Here is a 23140-nt window from a genome sequence, read left to right on the forward strand (position 1 = left end):
CATTAACATACTAAATTACACTTCCACCAGCACCTGGGCAGTTCTGCAAACACCCATATTTGCTATAAATATAGGTGGCACCACAGTTCTGATACATCATCACCTTTCTTTAGACATCTTCACGAATGTAAAGAAACCCATAAAGATAGAAGCCCTAAACCTTCTTGCAGACGAATGTCTCTCTTGAGTACATACACACTCTTCTTTCCTGAGTGTGTACTTTTTGCTTCACAGTAAATCTCTGTACTTTCACTATTTTCTGAGTCATCCTTGAAATCCTTCTTGTGACAGTGTCAAGAGCCTGTTCACTGGCTGGGGTTGGGGTCCTAAATGCACTGTTTAAAAAGTTATGAATTGAACAATTATGAGTGTCTGAAATTATCCCTGAGTGAAAAAAAGGCCATAACTCTTCAGTTACCAACCCCAGGACAATAGCGATGACTCAGACAATGACCCAAGACAATGGTCAGTGTTTGAGGACCTCCCCTAGCCCGTGGGTATCACCTGGACCAATCCAACTCTCGATTTACATGGGATAAGGTCTAACTTGTTTAAGACTGATTCCTATAGAATGGCTTCCTGAACAGGCCCTGATATGGTTAGGCTTTGTGTCCCCACCTGAATCTCATCTTGAATTATAATCCCCACATGCTGAGGGAAGGAAGTGATTGGATCCTGGAGGCAGTTTCCCCCATGCTGTTCTCATGACAGTCAATGAATTCTCAAGAGGTCTGATGGTTTTATAAATGGCAGTTTTTCCTGCTCTCACACAGGCGCTTGCTTGCTCTCTCACCTGCCACCATGTAAGACGTGCCTGTTCCCCTTCCACCATGACTGTAAGTTTTCTGAGGCCTCCCCAGCCATGCAGAACTATGAGTCAATTAAATCTCTTCTTTATAAATTACCCAGTGCAGTGTGAGAACGGAGTAATATAGGCCCCATGGAACCAGCTCTGGTCTAGAATTAAGGTCTTGTGCAACCACAAGAGTTGGTTGGACCCCAGCCCCTGACACACCAGCTTCTGGGATAGGGCTGGTTTCTGTTTCCACCACAGTAAGTTACTATTCTATCCAGCCCTGAATCAGGCCGGGGCTGTGATATGGCACTTCCTTATAACTTATAAGCCCCCTTTGTCCAAAACTCAAGACCCCTCTTGTGGCGTCTGACATTTGACTTTGCTGTATCTCTGTGTGGTATTTTAAAATGCAGTGAAGCTGGGGACCCACCTGTGATTGTTCTTCTTTTCTACAATTTTCCATGTAAAAACATTGCTCTACAGGCCAGATGTGCTTGCCATCTGATCATTGCCTCTGTTTTCTTGACAATTATATTTCACTTGAATTTTTCTCTCTTGATGCTAACGCTATTTTGGAGTTTGGTGCCAGTGGATGCTGACCGTGGCTCAAGAGTTTTTTTTTTTCTTTTTTAAAGACTCTCTTTACTGTGCCTGATTAATTCAATCACTCAAATTGATTATTGTTCTTCTGAATAATGCTACAAATTAGAGGACTCAATTTGTACCAGACAGAGTGCTTTAAGAGACTACCACAGAGAATGGTGGGGGTTAGTTAGAAATTAGTTTTGTCCTCTACTACTTCATTCTTTGATTTGCTGAAGCTGGTAAGATCGGCAGCAGGCCCACTACAAATAATTTCCCCCTCACTTTTTATGGGTTACTTTATGTTGTTTGAAATCCCTAAAATAAAAACTGCATACTATATATCAAATATGAACTCTAAAAAATGTCATCCAGTTGCAGCTTTGTAGAGTGAAACAGCACAGTGCCTGCAAACCTCACAGTTTTATGGAGCATACAAAATCACGTGATCAGCAACCGGGACTGACTTCCCAGAGCCATTTTTCCAGTTCCTCAGGCACTTGGCCACGTGCACCTTCCATAACTGTGGGCATCCCACGGGCCCCTGCGTTAGACGTTGGGCCAGTATGCAGCAGTGCTTCTGCGCAGACCACACGAGGGCCGGCTGGGTGTTCTGTTTTAAATCAAGCACGCTGAACCGAGAGGTAGGCTAATCTTTGAAAAAGGCAATGTCTTCCACAGGGGAGTCTCGGCATTTACCTTGGAGATTGTTGATTTTTAGATGGGAGAAGCAGAGAGTCAATATTTGGGAACAAAAGGTACAAGAATACTGTGTGTACATTAGAGGGCCAGAAGTTCATGATAAGTAGCTTGTAATGAAAGACCTTGTCATCATCAGATGTTGGATGTATGGTTATTCATTTAAAAAATGTGTCCTTTTTTCCCAAGTCATGAAAAGCTAAAAGAGCTATGAGACTGGAATTTCTAACAGATCTAGTTAATGATGACTGTTAAAATCAGGTACGTTTCAGATCTAAAACAAATGTATTAAATTACTGCTCTTTCAACCACACCCACATAAAAAGCCCCACAATGGTGGAAAGAATCCCTGCACCTGCCTTCCCCCTTGATGCTGGGTGCCTTTGCTGACTTGGCTCACCTTCAGGGGCTTGGCACTTTCTTCATCGGAATTTTTGAATTCAATGCACACAGTTATATTTCGTGCCTGAAATTATGGAGAGAAAAAATGGAAATTGTAATTTCCTATCAAATAACATAAAAAAATCCAAGTGCCTAAAATAAGTAGCTTCTAATTAAATCCGAAAAATGTAAAATATCCAACATTTTCTTGTGACATTATCCGTAATGTTCTGAAATAACAGAAGGATCTGGAGAGTGTACTTAAAAGGGAAGTAAAAGCTCATATTGAAAGGAGGGCAGGCATGCTATTTTTAGAGTATCTTAGGAAACTAAAAAAATGGTCTAGAACAAAATTATTTAAGACTGATTTAGAAAAGATTATTAATATGCTACAAAACTGCATCCTTAAACACTTACTAAGATAAAACTCATCTCTGCCTCTTACTAAACATTTTCTCCAAAATGTTTTTCTATGACAAAGTTTTGCCCTATAGTAATTTGTATTTGCACTTTCAGGAACTATCGTATATGGTCTAAATATGGTGAAAAGAAAAGACGATAGCTCAGAAACTTATATCATACCTTGTTGAAGCATTTCTGGCTATCATACTTGAGGTGTTTGGGGTAAATATAAATTTGATTTTTATATACTCTGTAAGGCCGACAATACTTTGTTGAGTCGTAAACAAATTCTTCCACCTCCACTGTGGGTTCTGTTTGAGCCATCATGTTGAAAGGCTTGACAGGGATAAAGGACGATGTTACACAATCTTAAAAAATCAGAAAATAAGAGTTTGTCATTTAATATGGTTCTTTTAAAGTGAACAATACTTAACATATTTTAAAATGAACTCACTCAAGATAGAAACTCCTGGCTTGTACACCAATGGACACTAATTTATGCTACCAGGAAAAATTTGTAGGAGGTGGGCATGGCAGATTAACAAGCTACATAGTTAATATTAAAACTGATGTCTCAGAAAAAGCAGTAAATCTTTTAGACAGATTTATAACTATTTTCTTTTTGTATTAAGCTTCCCATAAAAACAAATTTTAACTAATGAACCGCTGAACATAATAACCATATATTATAAGAAATAATCCACCAATCTTTGCTATAACACTATAAAAATAATACATATTCTGATATATGACTGAACAAAGCTTTGTCCATTAGATATATTACTGATAGTAACAGTTAGATTAATAGCAATATCTCTCTACAGAATGGATTTCACAGCACGGGCCTGAAGCCCCTCTCTTCATCAGTAGATACAGTTTATTTATTTTTCTCTTCAGTTTATATCACCTTTTAAAACCTACTCTTGAAGGAACAGCTTAAGAAATAATGATTAGGAATTTACAAATCAAAACTTCTGTCACCAAACAGTTTGAAGGCTGAAGTTGTGATACTGAAAGACCAAGGCCTTCTACCTCCCTTTACTCCACCTGGAATCTGACTGTGTTCTAAAAAGCAAAATGATTAGCTATGAATGCTTGAGAATCAGATTATGGTTTTCTTTTTTCAAAAACCAATTATGATATTTTTATTATGTGTTCAGATTTCTCTGAGATTCTACCATTCTTCCAAAGAGAATATTGAGTGCCTCATGTGTCATGTTTCATTTCCATAGGTAATAAAAACAATGATCCCCAAATCAGGTAGAGGAAATGGCTTAGTTTACCCTCTGCTTTTTCACACCAATCAATATAAAAATGATTTCGAGCCATGGCTTAAGTTAGAATGCTCATTACATTTCATATTAAAATGATTTGTAGAAAGTTACAAGGATGGAAAACTTAATACCGCAATGGTAATCCAAATATCCCATGGCAATAGTCCTTTCCCTGTTTAGAGTTCATTATAGGAGGCCTTTATTCATTTTTTTTTTTTTTGGCATTGCTGAGAAAGTCACTAAAAGGTAGAATCAGAAATAACAAAAGAAACCAATTTTACCACTTAAAAATTAAATTCTGAAACTCTTTTATAAAGTTAATAAAAGTGCCTTCTAAAATTCAGTTTTTTTACTGACAATACTTTTGACCATAATCTAAAAAAAAATAATGTTCTCTGTATAATAACGGAGTCTGACAATATTTGAGTTATAATCATTGCATGGCCACTTGAGTGGCTACACACAGTGTTCCGAGTAACCCTCTGGCAGCACAGTATGGCAGAACTAGCCTCTATTTTGAGTGAGAGGAACTCACTCAATGGGAGAATATTCTCCCGTTATGGATTATTAGTTTGTTAATCTATCCAAATCTGACTTTCCTCCTTTGAAACCCTCCAGGGTTTTGAGGATTAAATGACATAATTTAATACCTTGTTGGGTGCATGGTGCATACCAGGTTACCCTGAATATAGTTCTTGCTCTACAAAACTCATCATCTGTCTTAGTGAAGCAAAAAGAAGCTCCACATTTCTGTAGCATCATGAATTCCACATATTTAAACTTTTGGGAAAAAAAACCAAAACCTTGTAACCAACAACTAGCCAACCAACCAACCAACCAACCAAAAAAACCCACTAACTATTCAATATTCAAAACTCGGAAACCAAACCATGACATCATCATCATACTTGGATGCTCCAAGGGAACGTTGTCAACAGCAATATCCAGGCTTCCAGGAATGGTCTGCATTTTGCTTATTCTGTCGGCCCTGGAAGAGTCCATGAGCAAGGAAACACACACACACACACACACACACACACACACAGAGTATTATTCCAATTTTCAAGAAAAAGCAGTCATCTATAATTCTGAGTTTTGTTAAGGATAAACAGCAGATTCCCAAATAATCTTGTGAATGATTTATTTAGCTGGTTTAATTTTGCAAACTAAAATACATGTGATATTACAAATAAAAATACACATCAGGGAGGGGTCAAGTGACAGATTTTCTGAAAAAGATTTTAAATGTATTTCCTTCTACTTCAGATAACACAAAAATGATCAAAAAAGTATGAGAGTAAATTATGGAGTTTTTATTAACAAAAGCTAACAGTATTTAAACTGGCTTAAGTAATGCACTCTCATAATGAATTTTAAGAAGTTTTGAGAGCAAGCTTGGTCTTTGCTACAGTTGCCAAGTGGACGGTCCATATTCTTCCTCTTCACCAACAAACAAGGAGGACGGGGACCCTTCCCTGAGCCCTGTTTCTTCTGCTCTCTCCCACCCCTATAATGTATGCGGACACCCCTTCCCCACCTGTCTCCCACTCACATGCACTCCCTGGCTCAAGTCCTCGCATTTCCCTCCCACTCTCTCTCTATTAAAACCTCTCGCCAGTCTTCCTTTAGAGTAATGTGAAAGCTGCTGATAACAGTTGCAAGTCTCAGGAAATCTACTTTGAAAGGTGGAATAATTACAGTGATGGGTCAGAGTCAGCTCTTCTCAGCTTGTGAGAGCTGAATGTTCAATTTTTAGGAATTTTGCTTGACAGCTAAACATGGCCATTCATATAAATTAAGTTAAATAAACTTATGAAAGAAATTATATTAAACACAAAGGTAGTAAGTACTCAAAATTCACCACTTTCTGATTATTTCACTACATGGTAAGATTATCTGCACATCTCTAACTGTATGGTGGAAACGCTGTATTAGGGTGCACATCTCTTCCTATCCCTATGTTCAGCGAAGCCCCATCGGCAGGTTGGAATCAGCAATGGTAGGAGAGTTTACACCATAGACACCGGCCATCAGCGCAAGTCCGCTGTTCCCTTAAAGAGTTGGTTGTGGGCCGGGCGCGGTGGCTCAAGCCTGTAATCCCAGCACTCTGGGAGGCCGAGACGGGCGGATCACGAGGTCAGAAGATCGAGACCATCCTGGCTAACACGGTGAAACCCCGTCTCTACTAAAAAACTACAAAAAAACTAGCCGGGCGTGGTGGTGGGCGCCTGTAGTCCCAGCTACTTGGGAGGCTGAGGCAGGAGAATGGCGTGAACCCGGGAGGCGGAGCTTGCAGTGAGCTGAGATCCGGCCACTGCACTCCAGCCTGGGCGACAGAGCCAGACTCCGTCTCAAAAAAAAAAAAAAAAAAAAAAGGAGTTGGTTGTGAAACATTTGTCAGCACAGCACTGAGAATAAAGGCCATAAAGTGTGAGGCTGACATGAAATAATTTAATGTCAGCACTGCACTGTGTATTCTAGGGTGCCCCCTTAATTTACACGGTAATAATTTTCCTCGCTATTCACTGATAACATGGGTTTTGTAAGAGTTTGTTTTTTTCTATTTATAACAGATCACCCCAGAACCTTCTGCCTATTCTCTTCTGCTCAGCATTATAGCCTTTCACGCTTCAGTATACTGGCAAAAAGGTAAAGAGGAAAGGCTGGGCCTTAGGAAGCCTATGGTATGGGTTTTGGCCAGGATGTTTGATTACTTTAAAGGGGAGGAAGCTCTCTCCATGTAAGAAGTGGTCCTTTTTTTTTTTTTTTTTTTTTGAGACAGGGTCTTACTCTGTCACCCAAGCTGGAATGCAGTAGTGCAGTCGTGGCTCACTGCAGCCTCAACCTTCCAGGCTCAAGGGATCTTCCCACTTCAGCCTCCAGAGTATGTAGGATGACAGGCACATGATACTGCACCCAGATAATTTTTAAAAGTTTTATTAGAGATGATGTTGCCACTGTGTTGCCAAGGCTGGTCTCCAACTTCTGGGTTCAAGCCATCCTCCTGTCTCGGCTTCCCAAAGTGTTGGAATTACAGGTGTGAGCCACTGCACCTGGCAGGAATGGTCTTATAGCATCACAAATAAGTCAGACGGGTTCCAGACTCCTTCAAGATGTTATTTCCCATTTTTATTTTGGTTTCTAAGATTTATATAATTTTCCAGAACAACATCATCGACAAAACATTGGCAAAACTTCTCGTGTCACATAGAGTATATCCTCTACAGAAGCTGCAGAAAATATTAACTGTTCTTGCTTCATAATATTATATTATTTTCATTTTGCATAAATGAATTAAGGGATTGGAGATTGTTGATTCTTAGATGGGAGAGGCAGAGAGTCAATATTTGGGAACAAAAGGTACAAGAATACTGTGTGTATATTAGAGGGTCAGAAGTTCATGATAAGTAGCTTGTAATGAGCGACCTCGTCATCATCAGATGTTGGATGTATGGTTATTCATTTAAAAAATGTTGTGGCATGTATATGTTTTCTGTTTTGGCGGTAATTTCCACTGTCTTTTCTAAAAGTATTTGAATGACAGAGGTATTATGAGTGATTATATTTACAGCAAAATAATTGTAAAACATTGTCCTAAAATTCTTTAATACTCCCCCTACTGAGAGATGTCTATGCTTCCTTCCTTTGAATCTAAGTACTGTGTCTGGGCTCTGTGACAGCTTGATAGGTGACTTTGGCAGACACGGCACTGTAACAGCTTCTGGGCCCCAAACTGAAATCAACAGTGGTCATTTCCTGCCCTTGAGACACTTACTTTTAAAATGCAGCCACCACGCCATAAGGAAGTCAAAGAATCTCATGAAGAGGACCCCACAGAGAACTGAGATCTCTAGCTCATAGTCCCCGCTGAGTTTCCAGCCAACAGCCAGCACCGATTGGCCGAAAACCAAATGAGCCATTTTGAAAGTGGATCCTCTGACCCCAGCTGATCTCTCTCAGCCCATGCCATGTGTGGAAGAGATAAGCTTTCCTCACATGTGCTCAAGTTGTGGACTCAGGAGTATAACTACTGTGGCAGTGTTGTTATTTTAAACCATTAAGCTTTGAGGTGGTTTGTTACACAGCAATAAATAACTGATACAGTTTAACATTTCACAGTCCTTCCATACAATTCTAGCAGTTTTTGCCTTTGTGGCACTATTTGGGCATATGTGAAGTCACCTGAAAAATGTCTGCTTTCTGGAGGTTTGGGCATTCGGGAATCAGATCCTCAGGTATTTATGAAGCGATAACAAATCAACATGGCTGATTTATGTTAATTTCAAGAGTATTAAAAAAACATACCTTCTATAATCTGATACTAGTTTAATCAGGTCCTCAGTTGAAATCTTGCTACTTTCTTGTCTAAACAATGGTGAAAATCTTGAGTCTCTGTCCACATTTCCCTGGTTGTCCTTAAATACTGATCTGAAAGAAAATATTTATTCAGGTTGGTATTTGGATATTGTTTATACAGTTGTGTTTTTAAGGTGACTATATTAATTAAACTTCTCATTTATAATCAGAGAAGCTCTAAGAACTTATAAAATTAAAAGAAAACTTCTTATATAAATGTTTCATTTATACACTTTATTTTTGTTATCTTTAATTTTTTATTTTTAACTCTGTATCCAAAGTGATAACATTCCACATTATAACTATATTTTTTATGTCTCACATTTAATAACTTGTGTCAAAACCTTGGAGTATTAGGGAAGTGGAGAAGAATAGGAACACAAGTTATTCTTTTAAATTATTTCTTCAAGACACCTTAAACCTGGGCAGGACAGAGTCACTTCAATTTGAGTGGCATTACTAGGATTTACGAGTGGTGGAACAGGGATAAGGTTGTATATGTGAGTGTGGAAGACCATACTCTTGACACATTTTCATGGAGCTAAATGTGCCCATGTCCTAACTTTTAGGACAGAGACAAAGATAATATGGAAGGCACCTGAGTCAGACTTTTGTTTTAAAGAAAGAGAACACTATGAATCCTAGCCACTTATTTCCTTCTTGGTCTATTTCATTGGAACCAAGGAAAGTTAGGCTTAGTTGAAACACATAAATAGCTTTTGTCCAAATAATATAGCAACATCAGACAATACTTGCTTCACATACGTACCATGCTTAGATGTCAGTTTTACATGAAGTTCCTCATATCTCATCATACAATGTGTGGTCCAAAAAAATTAGACCCATATATTTTCTTCAATGTTAGAGAAATATTGAATTCTTACTTCAGTGTTAGAGAAATACTGAATTCTTACTTCTTCTAATGTAAGGCCTTAACTAGAATGTTTTATCACTCTTTAAGTTAACCGAAGAATTCAATGCACGGGCTGAGATGACCATTTAAACGGATATCAGATTATACAACTTTAGTGTTAAATAGAACACTAAAAGAAAATAGGCTAAGATTTTATCAGAATGATATTTTTAGACTCCTTCAACTTGTCTCCTCATTTTTTCTCTGTTAAGTAGTGAATGAGGGAAGGTAAAAAGGCAAATAACATTGGGGAGACAGAATAAAAATATTACATGAACATTATTTTTATTTAAATATTATAAAGGGTGTTTGTTTCAGTGCATCACATGTTGAAACTAACATGACACAATTCCCAATATGAGAGGAAGCTAAACTGAGCTTGAGCAATAGCTTTTAAATTAACTAGTGACTTCCATTTATTGATAGATGTTAATTGTGGAACTCAATTTGCTCTTATCCACAACTCTGTCATGGAAATTGCTCACTTACACTGGACACTTTTCATAAAAAGAATGAAGAGCACAGCACCATGGGAGAAGTTCTGCTCACAGTGCCCTACAACCTGTGGTTGCTCAAGAAACATATACTGATGGCCGGGCGCGGTGGCTGCCTGGAATCCCAGCACTTTGGGAGGCCAAGGCGGGGGAATCACGAGGTCAGGAGACTGAGACCAGCCTGGCTAACATGGTGAAACCCCATCTCTACTAAAAACCACAAAAACTAGCTGGGCGTGGTGGCGTACACCTGTAATCCCAACTAGTTACGAGGCTGAGGCAGGAGAATCCTTGAAGCTGGGGGGTGAAGGTTGTAGTGAGCCGCGATTGTGCCACTGCACTTCAGCCTGGCGACACAGCGAGACTCCGTCTCAAAAAAAAAGTGTATATATATGTGTATATATGTATATATGTATATATGTATGTATATATGTATATGTGTATGTATATATGTGTATATATGTGTATGTGTATATATGTGTGTGTGTATATATACATATATATATATGGCAGGAGAAAAAAGAACTGATTCGTTTACACAGATGGTTTTGTGATGGCTGGAACACCTAGTTCCAACTGCTACAGGTGATCAATGATCAGTATATTGTGAGGGTCTCAGCACCATGATACTTGGGGTATGATTGTAGGAATCATGAAATGTGGCCCAGCCATTCCAAAACCATTTGTGTAAGTTGTTTTGTTTTCTTGCCCAAAGGAAAAGAACCTTAGATGTCCCTGACAGATTCATTCACAAACAGCATGAGTAACCATGATGTGCAGAATGAAGTAGATATATTTTGTGTGTGTGTGTGTGTGGCTATGGAAGAAAACACATAAAAGTGGTTTTCAGATAGCTGAAGATGATTTTGAAAAATAAATTATTTAATATTTAGAGCTCTACAAAGACAGACAGAAGGAAGCACTGTGGGGTGCACTCGGGTTTTTGTCACTGGAAGGAGTCAAACAGAAGTTGGACGACCATTTGTTGAAGACATGGTCAGTATGGGAATCTTAAATGACAGTTGCACTGTGCACCTTCCATAACTGTAGAGAGATGAGAATGAAATGTTTATTTTAATTTTGCTTAATTAAAAAAAAGTCAGTGTGGAGTGCTGGTCCATTTAGAATATCAAATGAGGTAGTCAAGGAAATCACAAAAGAGTCCTTGCAAGGATGCTGGCACATAGGATTCTGGGGATGATATGCACGGAAAGAGATTCATTCACAACCTGACACATTCGGAAGCATCAGTTTTCTCCCGAGTCAGTGAGTATAAAATACCCTGTGTAGTCATCTGTATGTGTTCTCTATTCCTCCCCCAAGGATAACCTTTTCACTGTAAAATGGCACTGCAGCTGGTGCCAAATATAAGAACACCAAATTAATTTCAGAAAAAACATTGTTCACAGCGATGAGCATCTGTGCGTACTGCAGTGGGTAGGATGATTAGATGTGGGTAAAAATATGGTCATAATCTAAATTGTCAGTTCTACTTTTTAATGACAGTTGATTGTAAGGGCCAACATGTCTTAGGGCACACTGAAAGCTATACTTTGGAACAAACTGCAATCTAGAAAGCGTCACAGGAAGGAGCAGTAGCCTCAAAATCAGCAGGATCAATTAGGTATTGAAGTATGTCAGGAAGCTCGTAAAAACATGGGCAACAACCGGCCTTCCTCTGATGCTGTCCATACTTATTTGAAGCAGTTTCCACATTGTGAAAGAGGAATTAAAATCTTTGGCTGGATCTTTTGTACCTTTTTGTGGTTAGGTAATCCAAATGGTTTGACATATCTTTAGAATTGTACTGCTAACTATTTTTCTCAGTTGTGAGAAATTTATGTGGAAGTAAATCACATGTGTATATACACAGGTTGGTGCTGTTTCCTAACCTACAACCAGACCACTAATTGGGCATTCATATGATCTAAGCTTGTGGTTTCACTGGCTTTCCTATCCTAGGAATAATTTCAATAGTCAGTAATGCTGTCAGCCTCCCTAGAGACTTCATCTGTCTTTCTTCCAGCTTATTTTACTAGACAACTTCAAAGCAGGATTGTCACTTCTCCTAACTTCTCAGGTTCTTTCAATAATGGGTAATTCATTGACTTCTCTCCTTTATATTGTTCTTCACTGCCCCAAATTTATCAGAAAAGGGGACTTGGTGACATAAGTATGATCTCTGTAAGTGACTCTATAGTAATAATAATATTAGAAAAAAATGACTTCTAAAAATCACAGTCTTTTATTGGGTACATATCTGTGCTCCTTAATCCTTATACCAGTAAATTAGATATTCTTATTTTCCTCTTTTGTAGATTAAAAAAAATAGGTAAAGTCAGGTTATAAGGAACTTGCCCAAGCTCACTTGGCTAATAAAGGATAGAGTAATTTTTTTTTCTTTTTTCTTTTTTCTTTGTTTTAGAAACAGGGTCTCACTCTGTTGCCCAGGCTGGAGTGCAGTGGTGCTACCATAGTTCACTGCAACTTCCAGCTTCTGGGCTCATGTGATACTCCCATCTCAGCCTCCTGAGTGGCTAGGACTACAGGTGTACGCTACCACCCTTGGTTAATTTTTTAAAAGTTTCTTAGAGATTGGGTCTCACTATGCTGCCCAGGCTGATCTAGAACTCCTGGCCTTAAGTGAACCTCCAGGAGACCTTGGCCTCCTAAAGTGTTGGGATTATAGGCATGGCCCACCATGCCTGGCCAGAGTTAGGAGTTTGAGCTCAGCTCTGTCTGGCCCTAAAATGCCTGCTTCTAAAGTCTCAGAGCAATGTTGGATCCTTCAAGTGAAAAATGTGTGCACTATTGTACTTTTGTTATACTGGAATATTTCACAACAGACATCTTGCCTCTACTTGCTCCAGTAGGTTTTCCGGAGGGAACTGAGAATGTTTAACAATACCAAAAATGTGTAATCAGTGAATTATAATTAGCCTTTCTCTTAAAGCGTATGAGAAATAAAAACAAATTCATTACAACGGGTTTTGTAGCTCTAAATACCATATTTTTTCATGCAGAATGTCCTGGCATTCGTTGTTCCTATAGAAAGGGATAGAAAAGGGAGGATAAAGTACTATCCATGAGCTATTTTATGCCAAATCCTTCTGCACTTGAGATTGCACATCCTGTTCATAAGGCAGGTATTGTCAGCTTCAGTTTATAGCTGGGGACCTTGAGACTTGGAGAAGAAACTTGTTCCAAGTCACAGTAAGTAGTGGCTTGATCTGCAATGTTTATCAGACTCCCAGGCCTAGACTCTCCCTCCCTTGCTATGGCACTGCCTTAGGGCAAACTAATTCCTGGCGACTGCATGAATCTATCTTGGTTTACTGCTGCCCAAACTTCCACATTTCTCCTTCCTACACTTACTCATCTCCAACTTTAACAACCTCAAAATTATGACAGATATTGGTAAGTTTACTCTGAATATACATCACTGGGAACTGTGAGACTTAAAAATGGCATAATTAATAGGTTCTCTCGTCCTTCTGGATGTTAAAGTTGGATACATTGAGATAATGTTACCAAAGTTCAAATGAATATTTGATGGGCTGTATTATTTGCCACCACACCTGGCTAATTTTTGTATTTTTAGAGAGACGGGGTTTCACCATGTTGGCCAGGCTGGTCTCGAACTCCTGACCTTGGGATCTGCCTGTCTCGGCCTCCCAAAGTGCTGGGATTACAGGTGTGAGCTACCATGCCCGGCCGGTAGCTCTAACCTTTCTTAGTTCATTCAGTGTGTACATTGCTGACCTTTTAGCCTTATGAGTCTATGCCAGGCTCTTCCTCACTTAAGAAATTCTTATACTAATAAAGATGTAAAGAGATTGAGGAGGACAATAATAATTGATGATATGAAACAGTTCTGAAAAGCAATTATGGTTCTCCATGAAGAGGTTATGCATCCAAGTGAATGATGTGTCCATCTATGTCCACAGAACTCAGCCTTTCTTTCAGAGAGGCAACTGGTACTGATAAATTTGGCTAGGCTAAATAGTATCAAAATCAAATGAGTTTAATTGATGGGTTTGATGGTTTCATTTGGACATCCATATATAGACCTGAGTTCTACGCATAGATGAAAACATGCAGCTGCATAAGAAATCATAGTGCATCTATCTGAATTTTAGGCACACCAGCCTCTCAAGGCTGACATAATGTCAAAGATTTGTTCAGTCAAATACACATAATAAACAATTTATGACATTGATTTGATATCTACCAAGAACCCATAGCATATCTGGTCATGCACGCACGGCACATGTGTCACGGCCCTTTATTATAAACTGTATTGCTAAACTGTCTTGTGAAATGTATGTCTCAGGGAAGCTCAAGATGTTTATGAAGATGACCATATTAGCATTTTTCCAGGTGTAGACACATTAAAAATAATAGGCAACACAAACATGTTCAAAACTGAAGCTTCCAATGCCACCATTAAATGTATTTCTGGTCTGTTGGCTGTAACTGTCGACCTACCTTACTGCCCAGGCGAAAGGCATACGGTATTTTCCCAATTTGCTGCAGAACTGTCTGTTGGATTTTAGTATCTTTTGTGCATACTAAAGAAAAAATAAATACAAATACTGTTTAGAATAGCACTTTACAAACTGTACATATAAAATAATACTAAATACTTTTTCATATAATTTTATACTGAAACTCAGCATAACTCTGTCTTACTAGCCCATATTACCTTATAAAGAGCCAAATGGTGTCCCTCTGTGTTCAAACTATTGTATAATATTTTTCTTTGTTTCTTTTTAGTTTGGAGATTTCAAATGTAGAAAATATCCATGTCTTGGAATATCAACTTTTTTTCTTTTCTTTTTTTTGACTTAAAAGATTTAGAAATCGTGAACGGAAAGTATTAGCAAATTTACATTTACAGTCTATTCTATATCCCTTTTATTTGTAATGACAGAGGGCAGGAGACTGGTTCTATGAAGTGTCATATAGTAAACACATTGGGTTTCATGGGCCATATAGTCTCTGTCTCAAGTTTTCAACTCTGTTTCTGTAGCAGGGAAGTGGCCATAGACAATCCACAAAGGAATGTGACTGTGTTTCATTAAAACTTTATCAAAACAGATGGTAGGCTGGATTTGGCCTGCACACCGTAGTTTGCCAAACACTGAATTACGGGACTCTCATAAATATGTTAAACTTCTTTCTAAATTGTCATACATGCTCAGATTCAATTCTTGTAAGCTATTTCCTCAGTATATTTCTTTGGCATGGAAAATATAGACTTTTAATACTTGTTTCTTGTTTTTTTAGACGGAGTCTCCCTCTGTCGCCCAGGCTGGAGTGCAGTGGCGCGATCTTGGCTTACTACAAGCTCCACCTCCCGGGTTCACGCCATTCTCCTGCCTCAGCCTCCCGAGTAGCTGGGACTACAGGCGCCTGTCACCACATCCGGCTAGTTTTTTGCATTTTTAGTAGAGATGGGGTTTCACCGTGTTAGCCAGGATGGTCTCTATCTCCTGACCTCCTAATCCATCCGCCTTGGCCTCCCAAAGTGTTGGGATTACAGGCGTGAGCTGCCGCGCCTGGCCTTAATATTTATTTTCTATTAAACAGTAATATTTGATTATTAAAGAAAATCTAATAGAAAAGAAGGAAGTAGAAACATATTACCTGTAGTTCCACCATTCAAAGCACCGTATTCTCTTTCCTGTTCTTTTTTTCACTTGAGTGATATTATAATTTGATATACAATTATTTATCTCACTTTGTTCATCATCAGGATTGCTGATGTCTCATTCACTTGCTTTTACTCAGATTATTCCTAAGGTTTCATTATTACTAATACTCTGACCCTTGGGGTGAAAGCTTTGTCCACATTTGAATTTATTTCTACCATTAGATTCTCAGAGGTCAGAAATCACCGGATCAAAAGAACGTAAAGCAAAAAGATATACTTAAAAAAATTTCTAGTGGATATTCATTTCACCAATAAGTGAGTATTTCAAGATACACAAATTTGATAATTCAAAGTGTGGCTTTCTTTCTTAAAAGCAAATGAATTTGGCTGGGCGCAGTGGCTCATGGCCTGTAATCCCAGCACTTTGAGAGTCCAAGGCAGGCTGATCACTTGAAGTCAGGAGTTTGAGACCAGCCTGACCAACATGGTGAAACCCCGTTTCTACTATAAAATACAAAAAATTAGGCAGGCGTGGTGGCATGCGCCTGTAATCCCAGCTACTGGGGAGGCTGAGGCAGGAGAATCACTTGAACTTGGGAGGTGGAGGTTGCAGTGAGCCGAGATCATGCCACTGCACTCCAGCCTGGGCAACAGAGAGAGACTCCATTAAAAAAGAAAAAGAAAAAGCAAATGAAGTTATTTATAAGATTATACATTACCTTGTTGGAGTCTGGGTTCTTAACATAAGGTTCGGCACCACTTGCAATGTTTCCCATCAAGACTTTTTCGATTTTGGCCACCAGAACAATTTCAGAATGTGGATTGCTTACAGAAAATACAGCCTGTGTACAAAGAAAACAGCTAATAAGCATGGAAGAAACCACATTGTAGACATTTACACAATTCCACTTTTTCAAAAAAGGACAGCTTTAAGGGAATTTTTATTCAGGAAATTGCTCATCTTATGTGATCTATTGGTAAGAATAATGGTACACGCATTTTCCATCTCATCACAAGTAAACAAAGTGCCACCTGCTTTGGAAATTTTAGCCATTCCTCTGGAAGTCCCTTGATGTGAGGTTCTTCTGATTGTCTTGGCGTGATGGTGTCGATGTTGCCATTTTCCAAAGCCACAGAAGCCCCCAAGAGCATCTGTCTGACAGCAGCATGGTTGAGATCCACGTGAAAATCAGCAGAAATCTTCCTGCTGTCTCTGAGGTCATAAAGTGCCACACTCACAAAAAAAGGCTCAATCTGCATGAAAAAGAAAGAACAGATGTTTTTGACATAAAATCATTATCCATGCCACAGCCTCGTTAGTACATCAATTTACAAAGCAGTAGATAAAATAAATGCAGCAGGCAAGCTCCCCTTGACTCAGTGACCTGGAATCCTGTCCTCCAGCAAGTGCTTTAGATCCCAGTACTGTATCTCATTGGTTCTTTAGTTTCCCTGCCAAGAACTCTCTTCCTTATGTTGCTTTTACATGCATGGTTGGGCCTTACAAATCCTTCCAGTTATTTCCCTTACAATTCTTAGAAAACACATGCCACCTCAAGTCTCCTAGGCCCTTGAAAATCTGTAATGAAATCCTAGAAGTTTCCAGACTGCACTGTGGTTGGACTTCACTAGACCAACCACGTCTCTGTTTTTTATCACAGCTTGATAGAATCATAATAATAGCTGACAGTTATTGAGCATTTACTATGTGTTTTGCACTGTTCTAAGGCACTCCTAACACATTAGTGTCACAGATACATATTAAAGCACAAAACACTGTGGCAAGTAGGTAGGTGAGCATCAGGTTGTGAGGGTGTCTGTTGGCAGAAAGGGCGGGAAGTTTCCCAAGATGAGTTGGTATCTTAGTTGAATTTTTAAAACAGATATTAACTATTTTTTCTCTTATCTTGAAATAATTTTGAATAGAGAGAAAGGTTGTGTATAAGGTGCATAAAACCACCTTATTTATCCCCCTTGCCCGGATTCAACTGTTAACCTCCTGTTTCTCTCTCTGTCTCTCTCCCTCTGTCTCTCTCTCTCTCTCACACACACACGCACACGCACATGCACACGCACTCACGCACTCGCTCATGCAGTCACCTATTATAACCAGTCTGAATGCTTTGAGAGCAAGTTTCCAATATTATTCCTCTCCTAAATACTCCAGTGAGTGTTTCCCCCAAATGAGGACACTCACCTGCCTCATCACTGTGCAGCCATCCAAGTCAGGAAAGTGATATGGGCCTAAAACCACTGTGCAACTCACATGCTCCTTTCAGTGCTGCCAGTTGACTCAACAATGTCTCTGCTTTTCTTTCTGGTCCAGAATCCCATCTAGGACTACTCATATTTTTCTGCTATTTCCCTTCAATTTACTTCACTCAAAACTGTTCCTCAATCTTTTTCTCTCTTTCAGGTTTTGGCCTTTCAAAGAGTACAGGACATACATTCTGACATACATTCAATCTGGGTCTGTTGTGTGTGTCCTCATGACAGGATTCAGGTCATGCTTTTATGGCAGTAAAAATCTCAGATTGATGCTTGATTTTCATACTTCATTGTTTCAAGAGCACACAGTGCAAACTCCTTCAGCAGCTGTGACGTTAACCTTATCTGCTGGTTTTCTCCATTATAAAGGTCACCATTTTCCCTTTGGCAATTGATTTGTATTTGTGGAAATATGTTCTGAGATTACCCCCATGTCTTGCTACTCATTAAACACAACCCACCCTAGTCTTCATCTCCATTGATAACTTCCATTGCAGTCAACTACCACCACAATGGTGGCCAATGGTGATTTTTCAGTTCCACCATTCTTTCTACACGTATTAGCTAGTATTCCATCATAAGGATGAGCTTCCCCTTCTCCCTTATTTTGATATTAATTAATTAATTTATTAATACGAGTATAGACTCATGGATTACTGTTTTACTCAATGGGTTTTGCTCTTACAATAATTAGTGTTAGTGTGATGCTGAAATTGTCCCAGATTTGGCTAGAGGCATTCATTCAAGTTAACTTCTGGGTATTTTTTTGGCAATCTCCATCATTTTTTGAGTACTTCTTTATCAAATAGTATGTTCCAGACTTATCCTATACTTCTCATGCTCCAGATATTTCTCCAGGGAGCCCTGGTTCCTTATAGTGAGGGTGACATTTACAAACGACGATCTGGGTGCTTGTTGTGCTCACTGTCACTGGGATATCATTGCTTCTGTGCCCTCCCATCATATGGAGGTAAGAAATACACACATACACACACACACACACATAATTTATCTCTATCTGTGTATGAATACTTATTAAAAACCAATTAGTTCATGTTTATACCTCTGCTTCCAATACAAACACTCAAGGGTTCATTCTAGCCTTCCCATTTTTTATATTGGTAAGTAGGTCCTCCAACAGTGAGAACCCGGGATCTCATTACCATGAATCTGTTTACTTACTTGTTCAACCAGTTACTTATTGCTTCAAAGTAACCAGTCTCCCAACCATACCAGCCATCTTTTCTAATTGCCTCCTCTGGGCTGCCCTGCACCTGTATCCCAACACATCCAGGACAGGCTGCTTCTGTTCCTCTTCATGGCTTTCTCTCCCCATCAATTCTTGGGTGCTCACCCAAATTCAAGCCTCTATGTGGCTTTCCTCTTAACCTCTTACTCCCAAGCTAGGAAGGAAGTGGAAGATGTGAAAATGGGAAAGTTATGGAAGATGAGAAGAAGGAGAAATTTCTTGGTCAAGTTTGAAAGAAGTAGTAATTAGGTAAAGAGTTGGTTAGAAGGGATTTCTAGGTAGTGTGTGTGACATGTGCAAAGACATAAGACACCAAAGAGCACAGGAAAAGAACATTAGAGTGGGATCAGAGTGGAAGCAAAAAGAAAAATTGGTAGGAAGTGTTTGTGGGAGAGGCATTTGAGAAACATTAAGGAAGTATGACCAAAGAGCTTGGATATTCCTTGCATGTGTTTGTATTGGTTGATTGGAGAAAAAGTTTCACAGGGGCATGAATACAGAAAATTCCCAGGTTTGAGGATAAAAGAAATGAAGTGCATGATCATACCACTGGTTGATACAGGGGATAAAGATACAAAGATGAATTCTAAATGGGATATAGAAAGTCATCTGCGGGACATCCCAGTGGCAGCTGGATGTGTGTATTGAGCCGAGTCAAAGAAACTGGACTGGAGAGCTGGACTTGAGAGTTTTTTTTTGTGTGGGGTCCTGTTGAATCCATGAAATAGAAGAAAATCAGAACAGAATTCTGGAAAGTATCAACATGCAAAGGATGGAGATGGGAGTAGGGAAAACAACTTGTAAAACAGATTGGGAAATAGGGAAAAATTTTAAAAAACAAATGAAAAATTTTAATGCTGCCAGAGTATTACAGAAGCAAAGAAAGATTCAAGAAGGAAAGAATGGTCAACTAGAAAAATGTCACAACAGAGAAAAAGACCAAATTAATATATGTATATGTAATTACATACATATATGTGCATATATACATATATTGAATACATGCACATATATGTAGTTTTACATTTATGTGATTAAAATTGGAATACGCCTATAAAAACTAGCATTTTTACTGTTTTAAAATGCTACTTAATTTTGAGTTGATGCCAATCTCTACCAGTATTCTATGGACAAACAGATTATAGTGAAACACCATATTGTGATCCAGTTTATTATTATACAGGCTCACTCATACTGTGGGTTTTGTTAAATGCTTAACGGTATCTCCTGTCTTTGAAATGTAGTAATGTGACTAAGGGGACAAGTAATGTAGTAATGTGACCAAGGGGACAAGTTCAATTTCTTAATATTAGCAATACTTACTTGCCAGCTCCCTTACTGTTAGAAAAAAGTTTTTGCATATAAAATAAATCAATAAATTATTTTTAAAAATATAAAGCAATTACAAAGTAAAAGTTTATAGTATACCAATTTAAATTAATTTAGAAAAACTCTTGTTTTGTGGTAGTGATAGTCTGCCAAAAGTTGAAAAATGCAAAAATTACAGAAAAATAACTCAAGTGAGAACTCAAAACACATTGAAGGTCAAAGCAAAATCCTTATTATTTTTTCCTGAATTGTTGCATTTTGATTTTCATTTCTAGTTGTGAATGGAAATAAATACCTACTTTGATAACCCATCAAAAATTAAAGCTCATGTGGTGATTCATTTCTTTCTTCCAATCCACCTTTTCAAAATAAATGTCAAATCACTGTCTTTTCAGTGAGGATTTGTTTAACAAAGCTCTGCAAAGCCTAACAAATTAATTCATAGGTTTCTTGTGTTTAGAATTCTGTACTCTTCTGAAAAAAACTCAACGATAAAATTTTAAATGTAGTTCTACTGTGATGTAGCTTTATTAGTTCAGATTTTTGGAGTCAATTTCTATTTTCAAAGAAATATTTTATACTATAAAACCATCAACTTGAATTTGGTTTTCAATTTACTGACTAAAAAATTACATGCTGTCAAACATTGTTTTCTCATCACGAGGATGTTATTTCAGGGAGTCTTTAGAATCTCATTCATTAAATGCAGTAGTTGGCTCCTAAGCAACTTGGAGAAATACTTCAATTAATTTAAAACATGCTCATTGAATTAAGAACAATGAGTTTAAAAATAGTTTCATTAAGGAAAGAGTGTCATTGAATAAATAAGCAATGATTTTTAAAAAACAATGGCATTAAATAACAAACTGCTGTGAAGGTGAGGCTGACATTATTTTTTGGATTATTGTTCATAGGCATAATGAAATTATTCTTCTAAAGTAATTTCCTAGTTTTTCAACATATGTATCAACTGTAAAATGAAAAACAACACCGACATACAAAACACTCCAAATCAACTTAACCCTTTGGTCTGACAGATACCAAAGGACACACTAACTTGGGTCTCTGTACTTGGCCCTGTTCTCTTGCCTGGGGAGATTGGCCTAAATACAAGCATTTGGCTTCTGAATATGCATCTTAGTACAAAGAAAGGAATTCATGTGGAAGGAGTCATATGCCCCTGGCAGTAGAAAGAAAAGCCCACTATCTTTGATTTTCAGTTTCTAAATTGCATTTAAAAATGTTCTAGGTCCAAAAAAGCATCTATTTTTATTTAACAAGGTGACTAAGTGACATTACCGTTTGAGGTAATGATATGATTTGGCTGTGTCCCCACCCAAATCTCATCTTAAATTGTAGTTCTCATAATCCTCACGTGTTGTGAGAGGGACCCAGTGGGAGGTAATTGAATTATGGGGGCAGTTACCCTCATGCTGTTACCGTGATGGTGAGTTGAGTTCTCACAAGATCTGATGGTTTTATAAGGGACTTTTCCCCTTTTTGCTTGGCATTTCCCTTTGCTGCTGCCATGTGAGGAAGGACATGTTTGATTCCCCTTCCGTGATGATTGTAAGTTTCCTGAGGCCTCATCAGTCATGTTGAACTGTGAGTCAATTAAACCTCCTTCCTTATAAATTACAGTCTTGGGTATGTCTTTATTAGCAGCGTGAGAACAGACTAATACAGGTATTTCCAAATGGTTCCAAGGACTAAGTTTCTAGATTTTTGTTTTGTTTTTATTTTAAAATCCTGCATGAAGGCATGATCAGATTACTTCTAACACTTTCCACTCCATGGGAGTTGCTCTTGCCGTAGTCCACAACATCCTCCACTTTGCCATATCTACCGGATGGACTCCTCTTTCACTTCATGTTCCTCAGCTTCTTGGCACCACTACCACAGCTACCCATTCACTGTTGGTTTCATGATTCCTTGGTTTATCTTTATCCCAACAGCCATTTCTGCTTAGACTTCTTTGGTCACTTCTCTATTCATCCTTCAGATATTTTATTTGGTTTCTGGCCCCTTCTCTATGGTCATAGACATTTTTAGATCCTTGCCCCACAACATTATGGTCTGAACTAGACTTCCAAATTTGTGTTTCCATTCATGGCCACTCCATTTTTTTTTTTTTTTTTTTTTGAGACAGAGTCTCACTGTGTCATCCAGGCTGGAGTGCAGTGGTGTGATCTCGGCTTACTGCAACCTCCATCTCCTGGGTTCAAGTGATTCTCCTGCCTCAGCCTCCCAAGTAGCTGGGACTACAGGCATGTACCACCATGTCCAGATAATTTTTGTATTTTTTATAGAGACAGGGTTTCACTATGTTGGACAGGCTGGTCTCGAACTCCTGACCTCAGGTGATCTGCCTGCCTTGGCCTCCCAAAGTGCTGGGATTACAGGCATGAGCCACCGTGCCTGGCCGCCAAACTTGCATTTGAATCTGTTCCTAAGATATCTCTCTTTGGATATCTAATCGTCCCAACAAGTGAAACATGTTCATAACGGTATTTTTGACCTGTATTGTGCAAATCTCTCTCGAGTGTTACCATTTTAGTAAATGGCATCACCGTGTGTAAAGCTGTCCAAAGCAAAAACCAGTACTCATCCTTGAGATTTATTTTTCCATCATCCAGTATATCCAATACATCAGGAAAACCTATCAGCTCAATTTACAAAACACCAGTCCAGTCCACCTATTTCTCTCCTTCTCCCTTGCCAGCCCTTGTTCAAACCATGCA

At 38.6% G+C, this 23140-nt stretch overlaps 1 protein-coding gene across 9 annotated transcripts in view; it reads right to left on the minus strand.

Moving 5' to 3' along the window:
* Positions 1-23140, minus strand: part of DOCK10 (dedicator of cytokinesis 10) — a 275677-nt gene that overhangs the window by 83478 nt on the left and 169059 nt on the right. For all 9 annotated transcript variants that reach the window (XM_073020109.1, XM_073020107.1, XM_073020108.1 and 6 more), the window contains exons 12-18: positions 16586-16807; positions 16273-16395; positions 14386-14468; positions 8440-8562; positions 5043-5122; positions 3041-3228; positions 2478-2543 (exon numbers count right to left, since the gene is read on the minus strand). In XM_073020109.1, the coding sequence (XP_072876210.1) occupies positions 2478-2543; positions 3041-3228; positions 5043-5122; positions 8440-8562; positions 14386-14468; positions 16273-16395; positions 16586-16807 (885 nt within the window). The remainder of the gene's footprint in view (positions 1-2477; positions 2544-3040; positions 3229-5042; positions 5123-8439; positions 8563-14385; positions 14469-16272; positions 16396-16585; positions 16808-23140) is intronic.

This window comes from Chlorocebus sabaeus, chromosome 10 (genome assembly GCF_047675955.1).
Source record: "Chlorocebus sabaeus isolate Y175 chromosome 10, mChlSab1.0.hap1, whole genome shotgun sequence".
Classification (NCBI taxonomy): Eukaryota; Metazoa; Chordata; class Mammalia; order Primates; family Cercopithecidae; genus Chlorocebus; species Chlorocebus sabaeus.